Below are 24,542 nucleotides of genomic sequence, written 5' to 3' on the forward strand. Positions count from 1 at the left end.
CATGTTTCTTCCCAAAGAGATGGATACATGGCAGTAGTGTGTGCACTACACACAGCAATTGAAGTACGCAAGAGCTCATTTGATGTGGAAGAATGCAAAGGTACATAAAAGTAAAATCACTTATAACCACTTCTCATAAAATCAAATATTGTGTAAAATAGTTATGCATTTATAACCTAAAGCATAAGATTAAATAAAAAGGCATCAATAAAATATGAACTGACATCTACAGCTGATTATTTCATTGTGGTGGGAATGGAAAGGTTCCCCCAGCAGCAAGGACATTCCATAGCTTTGTCTTACAAATAAGTCACTGCAACCTTAATATTACTGCCATATTGTGACTGTGGCAGTAGCCTGCAGTACACATACACTATAATATACATAGCAAAATGCATTTGCGCATAATGTAGTTTAACAATAATGAACCTTTCCTATATTTAAATGTATTAAATATGTAACTTAAACAGTAAATGCACTGGATCAACTATCAATGTAGTACCAGTGCTAGTAATAGGAAATCTGTGTTTGTCAATAAGTTAAGCAAGTATGTTTGAATTCTCCCTTCTCTGTTCAAATTCTTATCCTGCAATCCACCTGCTGCTGATGGCACTCTGAACAGCCCTGACAGCAGCACATGCTGCTCAACTGTTGCAGGGCACAGCTTCTGGCCTCCACGTAGGCTATGTTCTTTTTTAATCTTGATTTGGCACGCTAGTTTAATGTAAAGGTAACATCGCTTTGACTATTGAACAACACAGTTACTCTGCTTCCATTAATGATGATGTTGCCAATGTAGCAAACACCTAGAGTCTGGACCACACAGCTTATAGGATGAACGGGTTACACAGTTTTAAAGGTACTTCATATCATAATTCAGATTCTTAGATTAAAGCAACTTTAGTATGGCACTGTTCAGCTTTTTCTTCCATATCCTCACCTTGTAGCCCATCAGTATATCACAAAGCACCAGTACATTGAATGTGACAGTTACATGTTTAATACCAAACAGTGAGCTAGATTCATGTATCAACAGCGGCAGCTAAATGTGGATTACAGAATGAGTGACTGATTGTTTAGATCAATGCATATTGATTTGAAAATCATTGAGGATACACAAGCCCACAATGTACTTTTTTTTTTTTTCCAGAGTAACAGCTTCAACTAGTGAAAGTAGTCTTGCTCTGCCTTCCAAATTCAGACTTAGCGGTCATCAGAATTCACTGTGTAAAGTAGGACTAGTGAGTTAATGTGGTAGGAGAAAGTTGATGCCAAAAAGATGGAAATATACTTTTCTGAGATTACATTTTACTTAGCAATTTAGTAGGTGATGGTCATTTGCTAATTCACCTGCCATCACAAAGGCATAATGCAAAATTCACAGGGGGGACCCAAGAGCTCAAAGACTTGTATAAAGGGCTTAATTTTTTCACTCTTGCATGTTCTGTAGAAGAGAAACTCCATCTTTCCTAGTCCATGGAATGCAGATTTTGAAAAAACAAAACAAGTATGAAGAAATACTTGTGTAAGCATTTTTATAGCAATGGAGAATTATAAGAAGGCAGGCAGCCACACTGTCTGTTCATAGGCAGGCTGATGGAAAAAACCATGATTAAACAATCCAACCCTTCTAACATGTTTAGTAATTAAAACTTTATATCCAGTTGTTTCTCCTGAAGACAAAAAAGATTATCTAGGTCTTACTGTATTTGCTCCAACACCACCTGCTTGTTTTCTACAAGAATACCTTAACCAGCAAATCCTGGTCATTTGGTGTCAATTATTTTGACCATTTAAAATGGAAATTCATTTAAACATATCATTTTGTATACTATGAGCACAGTGGCTAGTGTTTAACAATGATAAAGACAACTCTACAAAGTCCTCAGCTGAATGCCAGACTGGAGCTCAGTTTATGATTTCTAGAGTAAATATGCTGTTAATTCTCTTTATTTCATAGTAATGCAGAGTCACTTTAGATATCTAGTCCCATTTCATTGCCTAGAACACACGTAGACAAATCTTAGACTGAGGTTGCAGGATGAAGTTTATAAAATTAAATATTTCTGTAACAAGACTGAAAACGGTTTCACTTTAATTAACTATTTAAAAAAGTTTAAATAAACACAAGACAAAGTCAAACATGAAATCTAAAGTTAGACAAAAAAAATCCTAAATTACTTTAACCCACAAGTGGATTTCTAATTGATCTTGTTAGTGGGCTCAGTTACAGTGTTTGTGAGCACTCCTTTGTCCTACTCTTCATATGCCTTTCTTCCACTTGACTCCACTCTCCCTAAATCTTTCCACACTTTGGGGACATGACTGTTCAAGTAGAACTAAAGGCAGAGTTTTAAATCAAGGGGTTTGTTTATGGGAGACCATAGACATCAGTGCTCCATCTTACCAAATTCATTCTCTTCCCTTGCAAGTCAATAAATTAGGCTAAATCATACCCACACCTTGATCTGAATATGCAGAAGTTTTCTGTGGCTTACAATGGGCCAGGGTAGGATGGATAAAAATTTATCCCCCTTCACTCCAACCTGGAAAGGTCTCCAGGCCTTTTCTGAATAACCCCATCATTTCTCCTGACAAACAATGCTATAACCAAGGGTACCACCAGTGGAATCATGCTGCTGTGGAGTCAGAGCACCAGAGCTGGTGCCCCAACAAGGGCCTCCATAAAATAAACCTGACAGGTCAGATTGGGAGGCAAACGTCATTCCCAAACAGGGAACTGGGTAGGAGGTGGCCTTTAAAAGAATCCATCCTCTTTCTTCTACAAAGTCCCTTCACAATTTGTGTGGTAATTAAAGTTCCAATTTTGCTAGACTTCAAAAATTAAAGGATGATATCCTTCATATCTTATAATGCACATGGTTAAACGTCATTTTTCAACAGGGTCCTTGACTAGTTTTTTTATTTTTATTTAATACTTCAGATTAAAATGTGAACTGTTTTAGGAAGTCGCGTCAGCCTCAGGCGTTTCAGTGTGCATGACTTAACCACACAATCCAACAAAATGTTTGATTCCACACATCCGACTACTAGTCTTCTCATATCAATGGTCAAAAATCTCCAAGTCCCTCTGACTAATGACCAAAGAAAGAATTGAGCCTTCATGGACACTGTACACTAAGGAAATTTCTTCCCAGGTTAGTTAAAATAAGTATTTAAATGTATGTATTGGCAGAATTTCAGTCTGAAATGGGTTTGAAAAATGTAAACAACAAATAGCATTTTAATTATGAATCTAATTGTTTAGAACACAAGCATTACACATCCAAGTGCATCATAATTCTATTAAGTGTGAAACTGCTTCATCTTTACGTGTCTTTATATCTGATGAGGATTCTTTTGCATCCAGCTTCTCCTTCAAATTCTCTTCTTCTAGAAAAAGAATGTATTGTTATATAAATGTATAGTATTAAAAAAATCTGACATACCAAATACCCTTAGGAAAAAGACTAGTGTTTGGGGACACTTCCTACAGATGCAATTGTTCCAAATCAGGGAAAGGAAAAATTCCCATATCTGCACAACCAAAGAAGTTGCAGCTAATAACTAGAGAGGATTCTGGTGTGCACCAGCATTGGCAGTACAGCCTGCATGCAACCAGTTTAAAGTGTTAAATTGTTATTGCTACTTAGTATATGTAACAGCACCAGTTATGTAGCAATATATATTAACGACCCGCTGCTACCGAGGGAGAAAAGGCTTATCAAATGTGGACTACAGGGATGATGATCTTTAAGTCACTTCCAATAAATGAGAAGGTTACTGAATGTAGATTCCTCAGAGCTCCCAGCAAGTAGGGCCAAGGGAGAACTGGTTTAAGCATCTGCTTGATTTCCTTCTATGGGCCTGCATGTATTTCTAATAAGCAATCTGGTCCCAAATCATTTAGGACTTTTAGCTTTCAGGTGTCATCTAAGCTGTTTATAAGTTAACTGACAGGAAGTACAATTTATGGAGGACCACTTAACCAAGCAGTTACATTCATTACTATCTTCAGTTTATTGATAGTTGCAGGATGCAGCCCCATAGAGTGCATTGCAGTCCAAGTCTGTCATTGTCCCTTTAAGATAAGCCCGTTAAATTCAACTTACCAACTTTTCCATTTGACATTCAAGTGAAAATGTCCTGGATACTCAACTGTCAGTCCACAGTAAGTAAAATCCACATTAAATGCAAGTGCACTTACAAGGCTAATTCCTGTCGTACTAAATACTCAAGTATACTGAATGATGCTTACAGGCGTACCAGTAAGTGCCTAGTGCCACTGTATTTCTGTTTCTGGTGTGGGAAGCTATCCTGTGTTTCATTAGCGTAAGTATTACCTAGGTCTCTCTCACATTTTGGTGTCTATAGTTTGGCAAAGACTCCCATAGTTCCATATCTGGAAAAAGTAATTTGCAAGATATGGACTTTATCAATTTAAATATCCACCTCTGGGGAGAAGTATCATTTTTCAAGACAGAAAAATTATGCATATGTGAATCTTTGGAAACTAGCAGATTGAAGGATGACTGTCTTGAATATACATTTTTTAAAAGTTTAAAAGGCTCCCTCTGCTTCACTGCTGAAAAGACTAAGACATCAGAAAGTGCACTCAACCCAAAGATCAGATCTGCATCTTTCTCCCTCCTTCCATGATCATATATATGCACCTACATTGCTCCTTCCAGGGAGAAAGACAGTAGCTGTAATTGTGGCAACAATCCACTACCTTGGTGATTCCCTTCTTCCCCCTAACTCCTAAAGGAGAAGCCAAGTGCTCAGATTATATCCGGGAAACCCAGAAGTGAAGAGTTCCACATGTACAGATAGTGGCACAATCCTGTCAAAAGCACAAACACAAGCTTACCCTTCAAGTTATGCAGGAAGTCTCTAGGTTTCTTTTGTGCTTGAACTGGAGAAAATGCAATCAGTGGAGAAAGAGTATGCCTTCTTTCAAAGAGAGACATGCGTGAAGGTGTCTTGATATACTCTGCATCCAATGCATAGAGTTTTCCTAGAGGACTAAATACTTCTTTTGTTTCTGTGCATCCTGGAGTAAGGTTTATCTCAGATCCACACCTCAGAAATTGTTTTCTAGAAGGTGACTGAAATGAATCTGCCTCATTTCCAAAAACTGTCTTTTTCAGTGCTTCATACCTGTTGCGAATAGACTGTAAATCCAGTTTGCATTCTTGAGCAGCCCAATCATTTTTTACTATGTTTTCTAAGGACTTGCTATCCCTTGAATTACCTTCGACTTCATCATCAGTCTCTAAACTTTTAGAACTATTAAGACTTATGTTGCCAAGTTCCTCTGGAAGAGTCTCATGTAGTATTCCAAACTGTATAACTTCATGACTGTCAGAACTAGTACCACTTACCATTTGAGAAGCATCCCACGACAGAGTTGTATGCATTGAAGAATTCTGACAAAGGTAAGGTGATAGAGCATCTGTTTTAATATATCCCTCTGCACTATTATCCAGAGGATTCATGCTCTTATCTACAGCTGGAAAGACAGATTCTTCTGGATCTTCTGAGAGACTTTTACTTGAAACAGTATGTTTTGATCCAAGCTCCCAAGATCTTTCGTTATCTGGCATGCTTGTAGCTGGTATCTGTGTTGGCGATTCACTGATGTGGCTAACCACCAACTGCTTTTTAGGTGCAGGTGTCATCCAACTTAATGAAGATTTCCCTTCTAATAAGTTAGAAGCATTAAGGTCAGACATGTGAGATGAAGACATAAAGCAGGCCATACTAGAATCTACTCGGCTACAAATTGCAGACTCTAGATCCAATGGAGCTTCTTTTGTCACCATTTTAGTCTGAACCAACTCTGTATCTGAAGGATCTTCAGCTTGAATAGCTTTTCTCCATGAGCTTCTAATTTCAGTAACTAAGATTGAAACAAATTAAGGACATATTTAAGTGCAATTCCATACTGTTTACCCCTATTTTTCTACTTTCATAAAAGTGTAAACATGCTACCTTTGAAACGATGGATGTTTCCCAACCATGCCCCCAATGCCGACGGCACAGAGATGATGGCATAGGAGTTCTATACCAGTGTTTCTCAACCTTTTATATACCAGAGACCACTTGTTGCTTTCCTAAACTGTGTCAGGGAGATCTCTGGGACTGGTGCCAGTCCGTGCTCCGGTCATTGAGAAACACTGCTCTCTCTCTCTCGCCTTAGTCATACTATGTTTGTTTTGTTACAGGTACTATGTTGTGTTACATATAATAAGTATGTCATCATGACGACGACTGTTAAGAGTTAAAGCCATTCTGATTGAGCAGTGGGGGTTTTTTTTGGGATGAGGGGGGGTGTACTTTAATATGGCAGCATCTCTATTCAACAGAAATTCACTGAAGTTCAACTACTCTCCATTATGAAAACAGAACTTACTCAGATTTTCTGGAGTTCGTGGGATCTGTTTCCTTGTTAAGAAAGGGTTAGAAGCCAATGAGCCAATTAGGTCATCTAACTCCATTCCTTTTCCACCACTGCCCTGAGTCGATTCTGATACCACTACATCTGCAACCTGTAGGAGAAAGTTTAGAGAATGGAAACTCTTGAGGAAGATTATAAAATTTTTGTTCCTGCCAATAACACTGAGTGAATCCCATTCTCTCCACCCACTCCAGAGCATTAGGAGTTCCACAGCCCTGGCTTAAATGTGTGTGTACAATTATGGAAAATGCTCCTTTTAAAGTGAATAAGTGTGAAAAAGAACAGAAAGCCTCCTGGTCAGAATATGAGACTGGAAGTCAAATTCTGCATTCTGTTCTCTAATTTACCACTGACTTGTTTCAGCCCATGCTTTAGTTCATTCATCTTTCTTTAAAATAGAGACAAGATTCCCTGAGAGACAAGGAAGTGAGATTAACTAACAACCAGGAATTGAGAGTCCTGGATGAAAAGCATTTAAGAGAAGCATTAAGCTTTTACTTCGAGAGTTCCAATCTGAACAATTATGGGAAAATCATGTCACTTGGGATGTCAATATTCTATAAATGAACAAATATTCCTGAGTGCAGCTGACAATTAACTACACCATTTCAGGGATGAAGACACTTAGTCTTCTATCTCACTATATAGCACAACTTTGAGGTTCTTGTAACAAAAAGCCCTTTGAAGGACTTAAAGTGCCTGTACACACCTGCCATGTCTAAATGTTTGTCGAACAATATTCAGATGCTATAGTTAAATGCCAAAATATGTAATAGTTATAGACCTAAGATCAGTTTTGTAAGCTGCAGAAAGCTTTCAGTAAGTGAAACAAAGGAAAAGCATCAACTTTGTCAAGCATATAAAAAAAGACATGAATGGTATAAGCAGCTCTATGTCACCAGGGTATGCTTAATCACGTAGTCTCCCAGGGAAGACCAATGGCGGCTGCTTAATGAGAACAAGTAATCTTTGATTAACTCCACAGTTTAGTTGGTACCCTTTCATGAGTCTTATACTGGCTCTGATAGTTTGTTGCCTTAATAGCTTTCAGTCCCTTCTACTTTTGTGTGATATACAAAAGGAATTCAAACTTTCTACCCTCCCTCTTCTGGGCTATTAGTTTGTTCCATCAACGGCAGCTACATATACTTGACTATTATTGTATTTACTGCACAATGTCAGCAGTAGATGCAACAGAGGGACAGGCTTAGGCCCTCTCCCGTGGAAGTAGGCCTATTTGCAGAAATCCAATACAAATACAGAAATGAGGTGCCTTAGAAATATCCAAGCACTGTGAATACTCTCCAGTAATATTATGGGATTTACAGATTCCTGCATAGCAGCATTACTTTTCTCCTGGTAAATCAGAAAGGCTACCACCCACTAGGATATTCCAATTAAGAGTATTCTATTGTACTTGAGCAATGTGTACTTTTAAATTATAGCCTTCATCCTTTTCTTCTTAAATGACTCAAAAATGAAGCTTAGACAGCTACAATTAAATAAGAACAGTTATCATAAACAATTGAGTACCAAGATCAAATTATCTTTAGAAGATCAGGATTAGTGAATGAAGTGTAATTAAGAAGCGAAGCCTCTCCTAACCTCTTCTGCCAGTTGCTCTTGTGCTTTCTTAACAGGATCTTCTCTTTTAACTGCACTTGGTGATTGGAGTACATGAGTGTCTTCGTTCTTCCAAGCTTCTGTTGGTCTAGGTTTGTGAACTGCATATTTTAAGATTTTTTGAGAAACAGACCGTTCTTTCCTTTTGGGAGTTGTAGTATGTACATCCTAAAGGAACATAAAAAAGTTTTTAAGTCTTATATTGTGAAAATGCACAATCTGAAGGAACTACCAACTCAACTGCACAGCACCTGTAGTGTCAGCGTTAGTTTAATCAAAATAGTAAATCAAACACTGACAAACATTCATTCCAGTCAGATTTTAAGCTGACACAAAGCATACCTACGTAGGCGAAGTGTTGCATATAGATAACAGTAAGCCCTTGGGTTTGCCCTTTCTGTATCTAGTGCAGCCAAGATGCAGCAAAGGTGCTTTTTAGACAATACTTGCATTCCTCAACCTGGGACCACCATGCAAACCCCAAAGCATAATTTAGGATTGGCCCTGATGCTGCTGAAGTTGAGCTGCCACTTCACAGCCCCCATAAGAAGCTGTTCCAATAACCAGATATTACTGGTGTAGTACAGACACTTCTTATGCTGGGAGTCGGGTGTGGAAACTTATCACAGGTGCTATGCAGCCTGACGATTTTCCCAATGCCTGGGGAATCCTCTGATAGATTGAAAATGGTTATGATGTTAGCATCAACACCTATCAGCAGGACTCAGGAAAGTATGCCAAGTTTACCTTGCAATCTCTTAATGCAGACAGAATACAAACGTCTCAAGTGTTTATTTTTTTTCCCCAAAGACAATTTAAGATATTAAAAACTGACCTTTTCAAGTACCACACTGCTGGGTTCAGCTGTGAGAAAGCTCTGTGTAGCTGACTGCAAGTGTGAGAGCATCCTAGAAAAAGACAACATTCCAGTTATTGAAATTAAACCAAATATGCTGCATATAAAAGTCTTATGAAGCTCAGTATATTGTCTGCCCCGTATCTGTCCGTTATGATTTCCCTCAATTCATCCCGGTCATCAGAAGGCAGTTTTACTATAGGGAGGACTTGTGACAATTAGAGCGGATTTTTAGCCCTATTTGTGTATCAGTCTCCCAAGCAGTAATAAATATGAAACCCCCACACATACTTCTAGAGTGGAACTTTATATAAAGAGATGTGTATTATTCATATTGGGAATTTGAGATCAACTGGAGTTCTAAAGCAAACTGTTGAAGTATCAATGTATTTCAGTTCCCTTGTCACACCACATGAAAGTATGTATTCTTTAAGTGTTAAGTAACCTGCCTGTAAGCCTTTTGGTGCTTGTGGATCTGAATTGTGTTTTAGGTGTTTTATGAAGTCATATAGTTGGCTACTAGTACAAGTTTAAGTCAGTTCTGACGGGCAAAGAAAAGCAGAAGAAAGCTAAACTAAATACCATCACTGCTTCTAAGTAATTTTACCTATTTCTCTTTTAAAAACTATGCTATTAAAATTCAGTTCACTCACTAGGAAGCAAGTAATTTAATTATGTATAGTAGTATTCCGACCTGTTTTACCACTTTTATAACAGTTGTTTGTCCATGTTACACATTTAGTTTACTGGAATTTTCAGAAAGTTATATAAAGTCACTCGGTAAACACAAGTCTAGCTTTAACTGCTTTGATAATCTGAAGAGAACTCAGATGCAGATGATATGAACTGATTTCTAGGAATGAGATAACTAGTCAAAATTTGTTGAAATTTACACTCCCTTTATTTTTTCCAAACACAACAGGTTTCAGGTGTTTGTAGGAGTCCTTATGTGGGTGCATGAAAAATACAACCTTTTAAAATGCCATAGAGGACCTCCTAGGGTAAACAGCTGCCATGCAACTCAGGACACCCAAAATAGGGATAGTTATATAGTTTCACCCTTTGTAGGGATTATGGAAAGGCTTCATGAAAGAAAGTGTTTAGAGGAGGAATCTTAATGAGGAAAGTAACAGTCTGCACCCGTTGACCTCTTTTACTCATGCATTAAATGGTCCAAGATAGTTTTTTAATTATACCTTCCTGTAGATGTTGTGTCCATGATACTTTCCAATGCTGCATCCTCTCTCTTAACGTCATTTGCTTGACGATCCCTTTTTGGCGTATCTAGAATAGGGAATGGAAGGGATTTGTTACCACTTTTTGCCTCATCTATTTTCTTTGATTATGAAGGACCAGAGGTGACAACAATTTTAGATCTAGGAGTGCTATAAGCAGACTAGTTCAAAAGGCTATTCAAAATGTCAATTTAACAAAGCCCTTATGTACTCTACAGTGATTTGCCAATACCAGAAGATGAGTTATGGAACGAAGCTGGTGGGCAGAAAAGTGTGCAGATATCAAATAGCAAACACATACACAATTTAGTACAAGGGTTCTTCAATTAACAGAAATTCAATATTTTTGATTCATTACAGGCATAAAAATTCAACCCACGTGATAGGGTTTTTTGAATTAAGTCATCAAAGATATTGCCCCTTCAACCACAAGAACCTCTCATTATATCACTACATTTACAATGCCAATATATTGTAAATTAAGCTCTAGGAGTTAGCTACGGTTAATATGCAGGCAGCTCTATGTAGAAGTGGATGTTAGTGAACACAATTTTAACCAACTTAAAAACACATTGTCCTAAAGCAGATAGATCACAAAGGCAGAGTAACAACCAGGATGGTTCTCTAGAATTATTAAGAACTACAAATTAAAAAAACCTCCAGCCAGGAATTTGTATGCAAGAAAGCCAAGGCAAACACACATGCTATGGAAGTGTTACCAGAATTCTGAGACTTCCTTGGGTTTTTGTAGTATGTTACCTATCCAGCCTAAAAATGCATGTTTCTACTAGAAACAGGTTTAAGTTATAGCAGTTAGAAATCTAACAAGGATTTTACTTTTTTTTTAAATGAATGTTGACTAAGTGGGGGAGAAACAAGGCTCATGACAATTGCAAGAGACAATATACTTTAAAACGCTCACCATGCATTAGTGAGATGAAAGTGGCACTGAAATCCATGTTTTAGACATATTAGCAGTTTTCCTCTGATAAAAGCTGAGCTCTCAGCCCAAGTTTCCTTATTCCTCCATGAACAAGAGAGGTTTTTTGGCAGACACAAGGAGCAGTACTGAAAGGCTCCAAAGAAACAGTGCTCAGCACTCATCTGTCAGAAAGACGACTGCCATGACAAGAAGCTATTGAGGACTGGAGTATCAAAGGCAAGCAGAGAATCCTTTCAGGACAAAGAACACCCTAGGGATGACCAAAAACATTATCCAATTTACTCACCTGGAATTGATGCTGGATATTTACAGAAGACACTGCTTTTATAAGCCTCTTCTGTTGCAGGATCAAAAGAAAGAGGAGACATAGCTGGTAACAAATCAAGTACCTTTTCAAAATAAAAATAAATTATTCAACAATTATTTTTGTGAAAAACTCCAGATCAGTAGTATTTAACACTACTAAAAGTGATTCAGTATTTTTTTTAAAACTAAAGGCCAGAGGCAGTGAGATCACAAGCAAATGTTTAGCAGATGCTATGAAACTGTTATCCTTCGTTCACTGGAAATAGACTAAAAACTTACCTGGTCAAATTTTATGCTCAAAAGACAGACACCACTTGAAAATTAAGTGCTCTTTTAACTACAGGGAGTTACAGGAGGTAATTACTATGCAAGTTTGCCCACTGATTTGCTGCTACGACTCACTCCTGACCTGAAGGGACCAACTTTGAATTACCTACAAGGATACCAACTTTGACTGGTTATCATAAAGGACTTGTGTACTTTGAACTAAACTTACACCTACTCATCTTAAAAAGGCCAAAGAGACTAGAACATTTTTAACATCTGGTACACTGGAAGCATTAAAAGGATTCTACTGCAGTTATATATTTGTTAGGAAGTCTGCTTCAGCTCTCCCAACCCCAGAAAACAGCCGTACTCTACTTCTCCAAAAAGCTCATATTACTTACTGGATTCTGATCTTTAATTAAACTAAAGGGAGACTGCCCAAGGAAGTTTTCCCACTTCATATCCCAATCTCTTTGTTTTTCAGCAATTGATTCCACTATCGACACATGATCCTCTCGCTTCAGTTTGTGCCTGCAACATTTAAAAACAAGTTTCAGAGTAGTAGCTGTGTTAACCTGTATCCGCAAAAAGAAAAGGAGTACTTGTGGCACCTTAGAGACTAACCAATTTATTTGAGCATAAGCTTTCGTGAGCTATAGCTCACTTCATCGGATGCATACTGTGGAGAGTGTAGAAGATCTTTTTATATACACACAAAGCATGAAAAAATACCTCCTCCCACCCCACTCAGCAGGACAGTGGGGTGGAAGGAAGTATTTTTTCATGCTTTGTGTGTATATAAAAAGATCTTCTACACTCTCCACAGTATGCATCCGATGAAGTGAGCTGTAGCTCACGAAAGCTTATGCTCAAATAAATTGGTTAGTCTCTAAGGTGCCACAAGTACTCCTATTTAAAAACAAATGGACCTTAAGTATTTGTACTGGAAGTAAAATCATGTTACATAGAAAGCAGACTGATAGAGATGAGATGTTTTTCTGGGTAATGTTGCAATTGCTTGGGATGGACAACTTTGTGCTACCAAAGTGCATTTGGGTGTTGGTTCTGTTTATCTTGTCACAGTTGTCAGATAATGTAAATATATAGTCACTGAAATTTAACGAGACACAGGGTTCTAGAGTATCACCCATTTAAGTGTCCCACTGTTTCTTTTTTACAAACCAGTTTTATATGCCAAATGCAAGCTTTGCAAAGAAAGCATAGATAACCGACTAAAAATACAAATGCTGACCAAAAACTGTCATTAGAGTCTTTAAAGAACACAATACCTAAAATAATTAAAGGATGAATACAAGAGATTTAAAATCTTAATTTCAGTTTACTATGCTAAAATTTAGCCAGTACAATAGACTTCTCACCTATCATTTAAGATCAAAGGAGTAAGAATCCTTCACTACCATCACTGAACTAAGATGCCCAGCTTCCGTTTTCACACAGCCAGGAGCACAACTGGCTTGCTCATAAAGAGAGCAGAGGGGAAAATGCTGAATTTTGCAGATGCCTCTGTAGATGTAAAACACCAAGTAACACCAAAACATTTGTCAGCCAAAATATCTATCAAGAGCAGAGCTGATGAAATCAGCATATTCTCTCAGTAAAGCAAATAAGGCCAAAATATGAAGTGTTGTGTTATTTTGGAAGAGACATGCAGGAGACTACACATTCCCTTGTGCAAGAAAATAAGCATAAAGAGCCTCAGAAAAAATTCTAACAGTTTACCTCATGGACTTCAGACCCAATAAAATTTTATTCTGAAATTTGGTCTTCCCTTCAATGTACTGAAGATCTAATTTCAGTGCCTCATGGTCAACTTGTTGACGTTCATGTCTTAAAATCTTCAGTGCTTCATTTAATAACTGAATGACTGTTAACAGATTGAGTTTTCCAGCTTCATATATATTTCCTATATGCAACTTCAAATATTGAAAAAAAGAGAAAACCAATTAGCAAACAGTTTCATAGATACATCAGTTATTAGATTGCTGCCTTTTCTCTGAGGAGGTATAGTATAGGGATACAAAACTCCTATGATTATGAATCTGTACTTTTTAAAAAAAAATTGAGACACACCTTGGTTGAGCTCCAGAAAATTAAGGGTGCTTAGAAGGGGTTATATATTAACTTAATATTAACATGAAATGAAAGCATTTTAACAAACACCATTTGTAACCACCACTCAACAATTCTATGAACCTGAACATCACTGTACACAATGCATGAGTCTGACCAGTCTAGCTTTGTTGTCCAAGCAGAGTGAAATGCAAAATGTAATCAGAAAAAAAAAAATTAAATTAGTTTTAAGTGTTCATTTTAATATGGGATTAGCAATGCAGTTATTGATTTAATACTTTAGTGAGATTTACACTTGAAACAGGACTTCAAATAAAGAATATCTGTAACACCGTACTGTAAGACATTTTACCTCAATACCTCCAAGTACATTTGAATGTAGAAGAAAATAAGCCTCCAACCAATTGTTTCGTTACTTTTCCTTATTCCTCAATTTTGACAATGACCAACATCTCCCTTTCTAAACTTTTTTTTTTTTTTTTTTAATTTAAGGAAAGATCATGTTTTCCATATATGTCTTAGAAATTCCTGCTATGGGTTTTTCCAAAAGTAATCTAGGCCTTCCCTTCACCCAAACATGATATCATTACTGCAGTTTAAACATTTTTAAATGTGATAATTTAAGAGAATAGCTTGTGCATGTTTGTAGGGCAGGTTACAGTAAGGACATTAAATACAATCAGATCAGATGTATTTGTTCTCCCTTGCTACGTAAGAGTACTTGGCATCTGATGCAACACTAATCAAGGCATGTTCCCAGGTCTATGAGCAGTATGCTGCATTACTCTGGGCCCATAACAGATGGCAAAACAGATGTGTAGCTCCATTAAGTGAGAATAATTTTACTTGTCAGTTTTGTAAGGCAACTAGGAGTTCTATGAATAAAAAGCACAAATGTGAAGAGACAAGTATTAGGTACTTTAAAGACAATAACATACGTTGTACATTTGATTTTCAATTTTTTCAAGCAGCAGCCTTGGAACGTTGATAGTGACATTAGTTCCATCTAAAGCATACTGGTCCACGTGACCATCAACAACAGAATCTACAACTTCTTTTTCCTTTTCCAAGAATGTAAGGGTTTCCATTACAGATGCCCACCTGGAGCGAACCTTAATGGGGGAGGGAAAAAAAAATGTCATGGCTCAAACGTTTGCCACACTATCCTGGTGACAAGTCCAGAAATGCATTAAGTTAAATGAGGAATGCTAGCATGTTTGAAGTAGAGAGCAGTATCTGGGATGGAATAATTGCTGGAGGAGTATGTTAACTAAAAAAATAAAGTCAGCCACCTGCCATCAAGAAGAAAATCCTCACCTTTTGAACTCTCTCCGCTTTGTTACTTTGCTTTTGGTTATTTTGCTCCATTCTAGTTAAAAAAATAGATAATTCAGTTAGCTATGATGAAACTATGATTAAAAGTTTCCAATAGTCTGCCTTTAGCTTCATAAATCTGAAGAACAGTTAGGAAGGAATACCTACTTTTGAAGCAGTTTGTGCAGCTCTGCACATTCAGATCTTGCATCTCTTATTTGTTTAGTCAATAATCTGCAAAAAACAAATGAGCAAAACAGAGCTACTATATCAAGCTGAAGGCTTGCATTTTTGTTCTGATATCCCAATTCTAATGATCGACATGGAAAATATGAAGGGAAGATAGTAATTTACTTTTCAGGCTGTTTCAGCCCAAACCTGAATATCCAGATAGCTCTGAAGCCTTGCACAGTTCACTGTATAGGCTCACACAAGTTATTTTGTGCAAGATCTTTCCTAAAGATCTTACCAAAGACTTGAAAGTTTGACGGTGTTCCATTGCATTATACTGAAATAGTTTTCAATAGCTACAAAAATGATATAGTTACCAGAAATGTTATTTCTCAGCTATCCAAGTACTTAAATTATGGCTGAGGGCCAATTTACATGTTAATACACAGTTTCTCAACTGTCTGGCATATAAATTCCTGTGTTCCAATTGACTAGTACCCACTAGGAGCCAGAGCACTGGGATTTACATAACTGCAGTGGTTAAACTTTTCAAGACCCAAGAGCCTAGCAGCCTAACTTGATTTTTTGTTTTGCCACTTATATATAAATGGCCTGATTTTTAGAAGTACAACAGAATCTTCAAGTATTCTGAAGTTTTTTGATGAGAAAAATAAAGAAGTGGAAGCTTTGAAAAGATGTAACTCAGTGCAAGTCAGGATGTTAATTATTCCCGAGCAGGAAGAGACTGGATTATGTCCCGGGTGAAGACTGAAGAGAATAATTTAGTAAGACAACTAAAGGATGATGCTGATAAAGTATATCCCACACTGATAAACTCAGAGGCCAAACAGCTCTTATAACCACAAAATAGTTACTATTTGTTTTTTAAACAGCAGTGGCTTTAAATACACTATAACTTAAAGTCTACTCTATACCTATCCCAGAGTGCTCCAGCCATTTTGCTGGATGAACAATCACATTTTAATGTTTAAAATTTCTCTCTGCTGTTACGTGTAAAGGGCTACAAAAACAGCATACAGGGAACAACTGAAACGAATATGCACGAAGTGTTGTCAATTGCAAAAAGCTGGGAGTTCTTAACACTAGAAGGCAAGACATTTGCAAAAATGTTACTTTAAGCTGGAAATGTCTATCTATATTGCCACTAATGTAATAAGTAATTTTTATGAAGACTTTCAATTAAAAATATCCTCCCCCACAAGAGTTACTTACTGTGTTTTTCTTTGATACTCTCGAATTACAAAATCTTCCCTTTGTATAGACTGTAAAAATCTAATACATGCCACCCTGTATCTTGCTGCTGCCTTATATGAGTCATGAGGCCTTGAATTCACGGCTTCCGGAAAATGTACATTGGTGTCTATATAAATCAGTTAAACAGAAAGTTCAAAATGTGCCATCAAAATTATAGGTAACAAGACATGTTGCTAATTTCGGTGATTTAAATTAAATGCAAAATATAAAACAGAGGTTCCCATCTCTTTAGATGGGATGGATCAACATATGTGGCCCCTATTCACTTTGTCCTTTTATCCATTTCTCTTCGCCTTTTTCCCCTTCAGGGTACATTTATTCTTTCTGCACTTTTCCCTCACCATCTCACCAGAAGACTATATGCTCCTTGAAAAGGGGGAAAATTGCTCCTTGGGGACTCCATAGAGCTGACCCACATGTGCTGTGAAGAGTGACATCAGAACAGAGAAGATAGTAGCTTTCCTGCCCAAGCTTATCCAAGCTGAGTAGAGGAAAACTGCTCCTGCAGCAAGGACCACTATAGGAGCTGGGAAGGAAAGGCAGATTTTAAGACCGTGCCTGCTGACTTACTTGCTGCTGCATGAACACTTTTGCAATGGGGTGGGGAGGAGAAGGACTAGTCTGTCATGTACTTTTCCCTTCCAGCACTACTGTACAAGAGGGTATGTTTACATGGTAAGCAGAAAACCACAGCAGCGAGCCTCAGAACCCTGGTCTACAGATTCGGACTCATGCTACAGCACTAAAAATAGCTGTGTAGACATTTGGGCTTGGGTTTTGAATCCCAACCCCTTCTGTACATTTCAGGGCCAAAGCTACATCTACACAGCTGTTTTTAGCACTGTAGTGCAATCCCGAGTCTGTTGATCCAGGCTTTGAGACTCACTGCTGTGGGTTTCCGCTTGCTGTGTAGACATAACCTTTCATGCCAGTATCCTTCTTGGACTAATATGGTGAATACTCACCCCCAGATTAGGAAACACTAACATAGTATCTCATAAGAGCATGAAGAAACTGGTTGCTCTACTTCACAGTACTTGCATGTAACAGAGGGGTATTTGGTTGTGTTTGACTAAGTTTGCTCAGAGGGAAACTCAACTTAGTCAATTTCAGAAAGCGATTAAACTAGTTTTAGGGAAACTAAATTCCCCCTGCCAGTTTTTTTAGGTAAAAGTCACATTTAAATGTCATCTTGTTCTTTCCACAAGAACCACCTTAACTATACTGGTGTTACCACCCCACTATAAACGCACAAAGCACTGTCAGGTGCGCCTAGCAACCCAACTACAGAAAGCTTGTCTTTCAGTTAGAACAAAGAACTACTTTAACAATAGTAGGTGAAAAATACAGATAAGATGACAGTGTCCCTTTAACTTAAGGCAGCTTTTCATAAGAGCTGGAGTTACCCAAAGAAACTACAGTGAGATCTCAATCATCCATCTAAGTGTTTTTAGTTCCCATTTTAAAAACAGGTGAAGTGATAAAGAGCATGTTAGTAAGCAGTAACTCAGACCACCAAGAATAGCAGGCTAGTCTTATTTTTGACAACATGCTTGTTCTATTCGCCAGTTAGACCGTAATAAAACTCTGCCATCTTCCGAAGACCCTCCCTGCAGCCACTATTAGCAAAACAAGTTTAACACTGGAAACAATACAAAAACAGGTAACACTACTAAGAGTTTAGACTGCAGTTTCTAAGTTCCTACACAACTTGTATAATGCTATAGCCTCTATGCATTTCCCTCACTTGCACTAGAATCAGAATGAATTTAAATTATGATTTCTGAAGCACTTGCAAAAGATATTTCAGAAGTCATGTTTTCACTTAGTTTCATTCTAGCTTAGACATAAGTTAGGGGTTTGTTACAGGAGTTGGTGGGTGAGATTCCGTGGCCTGCATTGTGCAGGAGGTCAGACTAGATGATCATAATGGTCCCTTCTGACCTTAAAATCTATGATTAAGTTTCATTGAGCTTGGACCAGATGGGGTTGATAACGGAAGAAAGCTTTGCTACTCTCATCCCATACCAGTGCATTTAGTACTTATAAAAGGTACCTGATGTGCACACTAGAAGACTGAAGTTCTCTACATAAAGACAGAACAGTCAGCAGATTCCTAAGCTGCGTCATCGTGCCTCAAACCTGTTTCCAGACCAGTTTATTTAAGTTAGTGTACCTTGTCTAAGCACAAGCTGCAAGAGTGAAGTGAGTAGTTTAGTCTCCATGCTCATGCACATATCTTGACTCACTGCTGAACAAGTGTATCAGCTAGTGCTACTGATACTCAGACAACTGGAGACAAACTGCCAGATCAGTTCACAGAATATTCTGAAACATGCAGACAGAAATATTTTTTATCACTTCACTCCATCATATGAATAAAAATCAACCCTTAGAACCTCACACACCTTTATCACTTAAGGAGATCTGTACTGCCTGATTACCAGTTTTCCATTTAGAAAAAAAAATGGAAATTCTAAATGGCTGCCACTTCTGTGAGGATGAGTATTTTAGAACTAAATGGAGGAAGAACATGCACATAAATTTTAGCATCAAGATACAGGCAAGTGCTTTTTATTAGGAACTAGAAAAGATAATATTAGATAAATCAATTTTCAAACAAAACTATTATACTATGGGGCACCAATACTAATTGAAAATGGGTTTTAAAATGAGACCAGATCTGAACCCACTCCCTTTCAACCTCCAGTGAAGATCTGGATTAACAGCTCAGGACCTTTTAAGATTTTTATAACAGATTAAGCCCTAAACAGTTTCACACTATGTCACATATTATGAATGAAGCGATTAAAAAAAAAAAAAATCAGACAACTAAAACTTACCTTCACAATCTTTTTTCATATGTTGTACTATTACATATCTTGCAAAGTGGTACATTAGATGAATAAATTTAGGACCACCAGGAGACAGAAATAGTGAGGCTACAACAGGGGGAAAGCTGTTTCCACATTCATCCTAAGGAAATGAAATTGGTTACTATTAATAAATTCTCCCAAGAAGTGATTTTGTCAGAGCAAAAACTACCACACATTTAATTAAATACAAGAACATTGTAATGGGATACAGGTCTTTAGCTGCTACATAACTTTGAAGCAAACCCAGGCTATGTGTTGTCAAAAGAGTAGACAGTCGTGATATAGTAATTTGAAAGTTTGGATCCCCTCCTCCCCATCTCCAGGATGGGAACAAATTGTTTCAAGACTATGGTCGGGATTAGTTATGGATATCTGTTAGATTTCCTCTGCTGTCCCAACCCACTAATAGGCAAGTGCACTATTCCAATTACACTGTGTCCTGGAAAATACTTTTGCCACTTTTTCTTTTCCATGTCAAAGGCAACCACTGTATTATTTTCCTTTTCTTCAGTGATTTTGCATAACAGAGTTCACCCAACTTGCCATTAAGGAAAGGGGTTAGGATCTTGTGACATACTGGAAACCCTCCAAGCATAAAGGCCATGATTAGCAGAACCCCATTTAGACAGAAGCTAACGTAGAGGAAGAACCCAGAATACAGTTAGGGAACCAATTTTGCTTTGGGCCTGTTTATAATTTCTATTCAAGACGCTTGTTTAAACTTTAGCAGCTTTGCCCTTACCCAGGACAAACTAATAGTCTAGAGCTGCAAAGATTCTTATATCAGTCAAATTGCATTCTCAATACCAATGTCTTCTACAATGGCTGTAATTAATTGAAACACACAATATTTATGTTGAAATAAACTCTTCCCAACTTACCTTTTAAGAAAGCCTGTTCACCTACAGGTTTGTCTGAGGCATGAAATACTCAGAAAGCTAAGTGTATGGCTATAGCTTTTTGCATGCATGAAGCCCAAATGTATCAGCTTTGCAGTCTAAGCTTTACCATACCATGCTGTAACTTTCAGTTCAAATAAGTCTAAAAAATTGACCTATGCCATATATTGTACTTGGGAAAGTTAGAGTTATTCTTTGGTGGCAGGTACTTTGTTTAATAACCTAAAACGCTACTTATACATGTGGTACTCTAAACAGACAAGAATTCCCTGCAGTGATCATTTCATTCTTGCCAATACTTACTGAAATTTTTTTTAGCCATTCGCAGCACTGCTTCCTGAATTCAGCATCTCCCTTTTTATCCGCTGGAGGGCAACAAAATCTTTCCATTCCAAAAGAAAAAAAGTCAGTTTCAGTATATTTGTAAATAATCTAATTTACCCATTTAAGTATGTAGCTGAAAAATGCAAAAGTTTGTAGTGATTCCTTTTAGGAGGAAGGTAAGGGAGGAAAGAAGTAACAGTACTCAAACTATGATTGAAGGGTACCTGGAAGTTTGCTAAAATGACTAGCAGTGAAACAGTTCACACGCACAGATTTTTGCTATTAGGGTTCATAGTTAATACATTATAGCCAAAGATGGTCAGGTTGCCATTTCCTATTATACGGCCCTGTTTCCAACTGCTTATAAATTTGCCCAGCTCCTTGGGCTGAAATTTTCCATGCCAGCTGTCTGCTTTAGATGGAATTTCTTTTTAGAAAGTTTCTGATAAAACCATTTGGCTGTTTGAGAATCAGATCAGGGAAAATCTTTTGCCCACGTTAAAAAAATGCTTGTCATTTCATTGAGAGGCTCTATGGCTTGAACCTGATACTTGAAATTTGGCTAGAGGTGAGGAGATGTGCCTTTTGCCATCTCTATGAAAGCTTCCCCAAAATTGTCTACGTTACGACTACTGCCGTAAAAATTTGGAGCTAGGTAAGTTGTCTGCCATGCATTAAGAAGCTGTACCCCAAGTGTGAGAAACCTACACAGATGGTAGTTTTGTAAGTGATTTTTGTAACACATTCTCCAAACAGGTTACCTCTACCCCAGAGACATCAGTGATTATTCTATTGCGAGTGTGCACAGAACATTATTATTAATTACACAAAAATTGTGCGTACCGGAAAACCTCTACTGAGCGTGAATGATCCAGTTTAGTAAACAAGAAGCGCGCAACCACATGAAAAGCATCCTTGTTCGGCTTGTCAAACATGTTCCTGATAAATATAAAGTAATTAGTGACAACAACCAAAATAATTGAAATTTAAGCATTCGAACAAACCTTAAATTAGTTTGTATGTGAATTTAAGATTACAAAACCCCTCAGATTCTTTGGTCTGCAAATTTGGCAGAACCCTTCCAGATTATTTTAACAATTTTTAATCCAATGAAGGACTCTGCAGCATTCTAGGCTCCTTAATGACATTTAGACAATCCCATCAAGAGAGTTTATTGTCCTGAAAGCAGTTACGTCAGTTCAATGTCAATACACTACCAAGGTGACTGTTTCCATATAAACTGCATCAAATTGTGTCAAATCCACACAGCAAGAGCTGTTGCTATTTCCAGACCTCATTTTTTCTGACAAATATCATGTACACTATTATTTGTAGTGAGAAGCAACCCAATGAAAAGCCCATTTTGTTTACTAGAGACCCAGTGCACAGCACTGTAAAGTCTGACTGCTCCACATGAAAGGCCTTTCTACAAACCAGTGAACAACACCATGCATAACATCACATCTCGGTGGTCGATAACCACAACAAGAGGGATTGCAGGGACAGCTAGCTCCATGTTGGCAGATGTAGGGTTGGTGGAAGAGATGTGCTGCCACAGCAAGTCAGGGACAGGCTTCTCCAAGAAGAACGGACACACCCCACCCTGCCTTCAAGGTGGGAGCCCCACCCCCTTTGACCATCTGTCATGGGCAGGGTTTACTGGAGAAGAGCCAGGCCCTGTGCAGGTTACCACACATCCAGGTTTTTCTGGCTATTGCCTCTTTTTGGAGGATCCATCCTCTGTCGGGGCAGATTTTTCAAACAGGAAATGTTTGGATTTTTTCAGAGCAGACACTGCAGCTCAGAAAGAACCTCGCTTGGTCCATTTCCTAGTTGGTCCCTCCCCTGTATCCAAAGCTGCCCACGTAGGCCCTGGCTCTCAGCCCTGGGGAAGGGGCCCTGTAGGAAGTTGCTGACTTACACGTCCTGGCTTTCACCAGCCACTCTGCCACTGTGTTAGGGAGCGGCACTGCTCCCCACCTCCAGTGAGTACCCCCCCCCCGCAGATACCCCCTTCAACTCCCCAACCCCCACAGCATCTTCTTTTTGGAAAAATGAAATATGGTAACCCTACTGTGCAGCATCTGCGCCCTGCAGCACCACAGGAGATGCTCCCAGGTGATCTGGCCAGGGGACACCCGAGCAAGGCATCTCCTGTTCAAGGGATCCCGCCCCCGCGCCAAATCTGCCAGCACTAGCTCGGGTGCCCCCTGGCTCGCAGTAGCCTGGGCACCCTGGTTGGGGAGGGGCGTGGGCCCGGCTGGCTCCCCCCTTCCCCCCCGCGCACTCACACTCCCAGGCTGAGGTGGGTGCTGAGCTTCCCGGCGGCGGCGGCGGCTCCCGCTCCCGGCTCGAAGCCCAGCGCCAGCAGGCAGTGCCAGAGATGCTCCTTCTCCCAGACGCTCATGCTGAGGGCCAGGAGCGCTACCAGCCTCGGAGCGGGATCGCGGGCCGGAGGAAGCGTGCGTCTCTACTCCGAGGGTTTCTCTCTCCGGCGGGGCCCTCTCTCGCCGCCGTTCCCGCTCCCTAACGCGGCCGCCATTTCCTTTAACCCGCCAAAGAAAAAACAGTGCGCGGAGCGTCCCTCGCAGCGGACGTGACGCCATAAGGGCGCGCCCGCCGCCGACCAATCACAGCCCGGAGAGAACCCCTCCCGCGCAGCTGTAAGAAAGAACGCTCTACCAGGAGGATTCTTAGATGCGGAAATGTAGGTCCCAGCGTGCAACGCGGCACACTCCCTTCCTTCTGGGTAAAGCATGGCCTGCTGGGAACTGTAGTCTCGGCCGCGTTGCCAGCTGGGAACTGTAGTCTCGATGGCTATGAGCTACTAAGGGGAAGCCGCTGTTCTGGTCATGGGTGGCACGGGGCTGGGGTTTCCCCAGAGCAGCCTGGGGAGCCCGGGCTTTGCTAGGGTGCATCAGGAGCTCTCAGAGAGACTCTTGCAGGGAAAAACAAGGCTCTGGATTTCTAATGTAAAACGCACACCTGTCCTGGGGATAGAGGGTTTACTACTTGGATAGCCAACCCACCAATAACCATCCAGGACTTCTCTATACGTCATAAACAAACAGACAACCCCCCCCCCACACACACACAGCACCTTTAAAGAAGATTACAAACTACAATTTGTAACATTAATGCATATTAAACACACCTCCCTCAGCCAGGCAGATGTTGGGCAACTCCCAAAAGACTGGACTTATTGCCATCTTTTGGAATATTTTAATACAGGCTGGTCTACTCTGAAAACTTACACTGGCGTAGCGACATCTGTGAGGGGTGTGAAAAATCCGCACCCGAGAGACATAGCCATGCCAGTCTAACCCCCAGTGTAGGCAGCACTCCATGGCTACACTACATAGCTTACAGTGCCACCCTCTAGCGCTGCTAAGGCAGATGCTCTAAGCCGATGGGAGAGAACTCTCCCACTGACTTAATTACTCCAGCCCCAGCCAGCAGCAGTAGCTATGTTGGCAAGAGAAGCTCCCCCACCCACATAACACTTTCCCCACTGGCGCTGAGGTCAGTGTAACTTATGTCTCTCAGGGAGGTGGCTTATTCACACCCCTAAGCAACAGCACTTGCATATCAACATAAACTGTAGTTTCTACATAGCTTCAGTCGGTGGATTAACTGCAGTGATGGGAGAACCGCTCCTGTCACTTGTAGTGAGCATCTACACTGAAGAGCTACAAGAGCAGTGCTGCAGCTGTATTGCTGTAGCGTTTTAAGCATAGACATACCCTGTCAAAATCATTCATGTTACATTGTTGTCATACAACATTATCTACCACTGTGCAAATAAAATCATCACACCAGCACAGGGGTTCTCAGACTTTTGTACTGGTGAACTCACAGCAAGCCTCTGAGTGCGACCCCCTTATACATTAAAACACTTTTTT

At 39.3% G+C, this 24,542-nt stretch overlaps 1 protein-coding gene and 1 non-coding gene across 2 annotated transcripts; both read right to left on the reverse strand.

Moving 5' to 3' along the window:
• Positions 1-547: 547 nt before the first annotated feature.
• HAUS6 (HAUS augmin like complex subunit 6) lies at positions 548-23,164 on the reverse strand. Its single transcript, XM_074953447.1, has 17 exons — positions 22,932-23,164; positions 21,484-21,579; positions 20,620-20,698; positions 19,385-19,517; positions 16,500-16,647; positions 15,264-15,329; positions 15,099-15,150; positions 14,720-14,893; positions 13,431-13,624; positions 12,092-12,221; positions 11,404-11,506; positions 10,136-10,223; positions 8,919-8,991; positions 8,066-8,251; positions 6,416-6,551; positions 4,871-5,902; positions 548-3,393 (listed from the first exon to the last, which is right to left on the reverse strand). The coding sequence occupies exons 1-17, from the start codon at positions 23,045-23,047 to the stop codon at positions 3,296-3,298; spliced, it is 2,904 nt and encodes a 967-aa protein (XP_074809548.1). The 5' UTR covers positions 23,048-23,164; the 3' UTR covers positions 548-3,295.
• LOC141988320 (small Cajal body-specific RNA 8) lies at positions 9,067-9,198 on the reverse strand. Its single transcript, XR_012639741.1, has one exon.
• Positions 23,165-24,542: the final 1,378 nt, after the last annotated feature.

Source organism: Natator depressus, chromosome 5 (genome assembly GCF_965152275.1).
Source record: "Natator depressus isolate rNatDep1 chromosome 5, rNatDep2.hap1, whole genome shotgun sequence".
In the NCBI taxonomy this organism is placed as follows: Eukaryota; Metazoa; Chordata; order Testudines; family Cheloniidae; genus Natator; species Natator depressus.